At 55.3% G+C, this 4,853-nt stretch overlaps 1 protein-coding gene across 2 annotated transcripts in view; it reads right to left on the minus strand.

Annotated features, from left to right (window-relative positions):
- Tyro3 (TYRO3 protein tyrosine kinase) overlaps positions 1 to 3,952 on the minus strand; it is a 16,666-nt gene extending 12,714 nt beyond the window's left edge. The window contains exons 1-4 of one of the 2 annotated variants that reach the window (XM_010624733.3): positions 3,226 to 3,951; positions 2,898 to 2,998; positions 2,006 to 2,176; positions 522 to 608 (exon numbers count right to left, since the gene is read on the minus strand). In XM_010624733.3, coding sequence (XP_010623035.1) covers positions 522 to 608; positions 2,006 to 2,176; positions 2,898 to 2,998; positions 3,226 to 3,470 — 604 coding nt within the window. In that variant the 5' untranslated portion in view covers positions 3,471 to 3,951. Of the gene's footprint in view, positions 1 to 521; positions 609 to 2,005; positions 2,177 to 2,897; positions 2,999 to 3,225 lie in introns of both variants that reach the window. The other variant, XM_010624734.3, reaches the window with a different exon arrangement.
- Positions 3,953 to 4,853: the final 901 nt, after the last annotated feature.

Here is a 4,853-nt window from a genome sequence, read left to right on the forward strand (position 1 = left end):
AAAAAAAAAAAAAAAAAAAAAGGAAGATAATACGTGGGGGTACAGTACAGCACAAAAATACAGTACAGCACAGAAATACAAAATATAGAATGAGAAATAAGCAGCTGCCTCTGCAACCAGAGGACCTCCTCACAGCAGCTCCCTTCCTCCCTCCGCACCAGCCCTTTGGGTCCCATCACCCATCAGCCTGCTTCCCCTGCGCCTGTTCTCTCTACACCAGTGACAGAAACAAGACTGGGCAGGAGCCTTGACCATCTCCTGCTTGCTCCTTCTTCCCCTCCCTCCCAAGGACTCTGCTTCGTGATGGGAAATCTGCTGTGATGTCAGGATTCTATTCTTGGCTCAGCCGTGCCAGGGTCTCAGGTGCTCTCACTAGGAGCGGGAGCTGTGCCAATTACCCCTCATCTGGAGATCCTGGCAGAACCCAGGCAGGCTGGAATGCCAAATGATCTCACTGCTGCGTGGCTGGCTGGTTCAGAATGCCACTGGCCTCATCTACCCACCCCTGACTGTCTTCCTACCTTGCAGGCGAACAGTGGCCGGGCGGGAAATGGCCAGGCCTTTTCTGTTGTGAGCTTCACAGGAAAACACTGTGCTCTGGGTCACCCCTGAGGCCAGAAAACTTCAGTTAGTCTACTAAACAGCAACTCCCTCCCAGTCTGGGGCTGGAGAGGGGGGTCGCATAGGTGTTGGCCTGAACATCCTAGAAGTCCCTCCAGTGAAAGGAAGTGGCTGGACAGTGGCGCACAGTGGAAGGGAATAGGACTCCGGAGTCAAATAAATGAGCTTGGACAGCACTCTGCTTTCTTGACTCTCAAATGGGAGAGCTGTGAAAATCAGGTAATTTATGGAAAATGAACGGCACAGAATAAACACTTGAAAAATATTACACGGTGCCTCCCATCTCAGTGCCATCGCCCACAGACAGCACAGCACTGCCTCCCTTTTCTGGTCACTCCTCCGCTGTGCATACCAGAGCCCTTTTGTTTGCTCTCTGCCCTGTCACTATAGTATCTGCAGATTCTGTGCCTCGCCACAGTTCCCAGTTTCTTATGCATGTGCCTTGTCTCCCCCATTACAATCGATTCTTTGGGGGCAGGAAGGGTGATTTTTATTTCCTTTGTACTCCCTTACCTCCCATGGTACCCAGCAGTGTGGTGTGTGCAGGGGGAATCCCACAAGTACTCATTACCAGGCTGGCTGGCTGAGGGTCCTAACCATGCACATCTGGAGGGAAGGGCACCCAAACTCTCCTGAACACCCTCTGTCCTTGGTTCCAGCGGGTTCTATAGTCTACCTCTTCAGATGGGGACTTGACAGATCAGAGCCCCCTCCCCGCATCTCCTGGCACAGGAAACCAAACTCAGCCTCTCATCTTTTTTGCCCAATTCAAGCCTCAATCTGTAAACTTTGCTTTGTGCCTGAGGATCTTGTGGGCCCAGGTGGGAATGCAGGAATGGCTGCTTTGGGTCTAACTGTGCAGAGGTATGCACACACAGCTGTTTGGGAAAATGGCTGGAGATTTCTGGAAAGGATAAGGGAAGGATACTCCCTCCTATCTTCACACTAGCCCCTCTCTTCCCCCTCCGTCTTCAGCCTGAGAGTCTCGGCTTCTCCTGTCTGCCAGACAACTCCTTCCTAACTCTGCGTGGGCTGGTTTCTATCCCCTTCCCTTGGGAGGCTGAGGAGGGGGATGGCGGCTCCTGGTCTCACACAATTCATCTCCCAGAGCCAGCTGTGCTGGCCCCAGACCGCTCTGGATGGCATAAGGCGGCCCAGCACCCTCTTTGAGCACAGCAGGAAGGCCACTAATCAGCCCACCCGGCTAGTCTGGCACACCTGACTAATGAGCATAACAATGACACGGCTCACACACCCAGGCACTGGGACCTGCTCTGGCCACTCACAACTGCAAACTCCATGATTTAGGCAGATTCCAACTCTGTCAGCCTCACCACATGCAAGGATCCAGCTCACTCTGCTCAAAGCCCCCTCCTGTGCTCACCTGTTATATTTAAAACTGAGGGAGAGAGAGCAGGTTCCCCAACCTTCGTTCTTCCTCTCCACCAGAAAATGGTAACAGGTTCCGGGGGACCCACGGCCTCACAAGAGAGTTGGAAAGGGGCATTGGGGGGCACTGCCAGATCTTTGGGCTCTACAGTGAAATATGGTACACCTAGAAGAGAAGGGGAGTGGGGAATGAGCTTGCCACCTCTTAGCTTCTTGCGGCCCAAATCACAAGTTCGCTTCACACCACGTCCTCTTCTCAGGTCCCCAGAACCCCTTTTGAGTAGCTCAACCACAACAGGTATCAAGCTTGGGGGGTGCTGGGGAATCATCTTTTCATCAGCTCCCTTGGGAAAATCGTTTCTGCTGCCCTCATAAGAGAAGGGCAGATTCCATTTGCCAGCCCCTGCACTCCCTGCCAGACCTGCTCTGACAGCCCTTCTCAGGGAAAGGGAGGAGGCTGGAGGGGCTGGGGGAGGGGTACACAGGGAGGAGGAGTGGGTGGGAGCTTTCACAGAGTTCTGCTGGCAGGCCCCAGCTCCCGCTCAGGGCCCTTTGTTACTTTCTTAGTCACTTTGTTTTCCAGGGCTGAACAGCTCTGAGCTCAGGCAGCTGCACAGCCTTCCTCCCCACCCCCCTCCCCCTGCTGGTCAGACCACTTGGCAGAGCAGGGTCCAGCCCCAGATGGGTGCTTGAGGCTTGTTGCTCCAAGAGCTGAAACAGGCAGTAAACCCAGAGGCTGTGGGTCCTAGGCGTCTCCTTGGTTCTCAGATATCTAGACTGCACCAGGTTGGGTATTCTGACGTCTGGGCAGACAGCATCTTCTACATCCTCCTCTGCCTGCTTTGGTCGACAGCAGACAGCATCTGCTCCAAAATTGGCCTCCTCACCTTCTACTGTGAGCCACACTGACTGAGAGATCTCGGTTTTTCCCCCATCCTCCATCTGGCACCAGTACTGGCCCGCATCAGAACGCTCCACTGACTTCAGGCTGTGGAAACAGGACACCACTCTTGCTTCCCAGGGTCAAGGGGGGCAATTCTGCTAGGCAGACTTGATGGCTTCAGCCTGCCCCGCTTCTGGAAGATTCCACAAGTTGCCAAATTTAAAAACTGCAGACCTCTGGGTATCCAAACAGCCCCCAGCTCCCAAGCCCTAAGTAAGTGAAAAGCCCAGCCTGCCTCAGGCTGGCACCCCACAACTTCCCCTAGCTGGCACCTGAGGAAGCAAATCCAGTGCCGCTCACTGATGGCGATGTACACCTGGCTCCCAGTCCGGACCATAGCCCCATCCTTCATCCAGTGTATGTCAGGCTCCTCCAGCCCCTCCTTGCTGCAGTTGAGCGTCATTGACTGCCCCTGGGACAATGTCATCTTCGCAGGAGCTCCCATGAGCTTCAAGCCTGAGGGGTGGGAAGGAGAGCGCACCAGCCTGTGGCAGGTGGCCTCTGATTTTGGAAGCATTTTCTTGTTCTCTTCCAGGAGGTGATTTCTGTGCCAGAGGGCTCCTTGCCAATGTCAAGGAAGCAGAGGCAGGACCGCCTGAGAGGGAAGGGGACCTGAGCTGGGAGGTGGGGCATGACAAGCTCCTCTCCAACTACCCTGTCACTGCCAGGTCCCCCTAGCTCAAAGGACTTTGTTCACATAGCTCCTAGTGCCCAACCACTGAAAGGAAGTCATGCCAAACTGAAATGGTGGGGCGTTGTCACGTCTTGGGGCTGGCACTGTCCTGGGAATGACTGCTGCGCCCAACCAGTGCAACAGGCTTCCAGCCCTCTGCCCAAGGGTCAGCCCAGCCCCTGAACCGCTGCCAGCACCCGCTGTACCTCACCCTGCTAAATAAAGGGAGGCTGATAGGAAGGAGGGGGTGCTCTCCTGAAGTAGAGAACATATGGAAGCAAAACCACGTCAGATCAAACACATGGCAGTCTTCCTGGCAGCTGCCTGCTCTATTAATACCTGAATGTGTGCAGGGGTGCTAGGAAGGTGGGAAGCAGAGGGTGGGTGGGGCCCTGAGCAGGAGCCCAGGACCCTAGCAGCACTGTCACATCAAAGGTGCCACCCACTGGAACCTTACCCCACACACCTCGCCTGGCTTCCTGGCATGTTTGTAAGCAGATGGGCAGGTAAAATATCTGCATAGCTGAAATCCAGTCCTGCTTCTTCCTGCTCTTTGCTGTGTGACTCTAGGGAAATTCCCAGACTGTCAGAGCATCAGATACACACCCATCTACTTGTAAATATGTGTCACCTTTTTCCCCTTCTCGCCCTGCGAGTCTGATATTTCTCAAGGCAAGAGGCCAATCTCTGGCTGCAGCGCTGGCCGATGTCTCCACCTGAAGTCTATTCGCCCTCTCAGAACCAGCCGCAGGACAAGGAGGAACATCTTCCCACCCCAGGAATACCCAGTGGTCCCAAAGGTGTCCGGTGCGATTTGAAAAGGTGCAGCAGGAGCGCTCCCGCCTCTGGCCAGTGCCTGGGGCCAGTTGGGAACACAGGGCTGAGCCCCCGGAAGACCTGCAGCCACGCGCCGGCCCCAGCTTTCCAACACTGGCTTTTAGAAAGCGCTCAGAGCACAGGAATAGTGTGCTCATATGTGTGTTGGGGCAGGGCGCCCTCAAACCCTTATGTCTAATGGTAGAGGGGAGCCCCTGGGCGTTCATCCCCGACTATCGTTTCAGAGTAGGACCTTCCTGTGTGCGGCGGGCAAAATGGGGTCCCCAGGACTGGGCGGGGACAGCAAACAACTTGGAGCATCCAGGCGGGAAAACGCAGTCCCGAGCACCCCCCGCGGACCACACGACCCACAGCCCCCAGCCTTCGCTTCCACCCCGCTGGGGGAGCCCA

The sequence above is a fragment of the Fukomys damarensis genome, unplaced genomic scaffold (genome assembly GCF_012274545.1).
Source record: "Fukomys damarensis isolate Sample0158 unplaced genomic scaffold, DMR_v1.0_HiC HiC_scaffold_17, whole genome shotgun sequence".
NCBI lineage: Eukaryota > Metazoa > Chordata > Mammalia > Rodentia > Bathyergidae > Fukomys > Fukomys damarensis.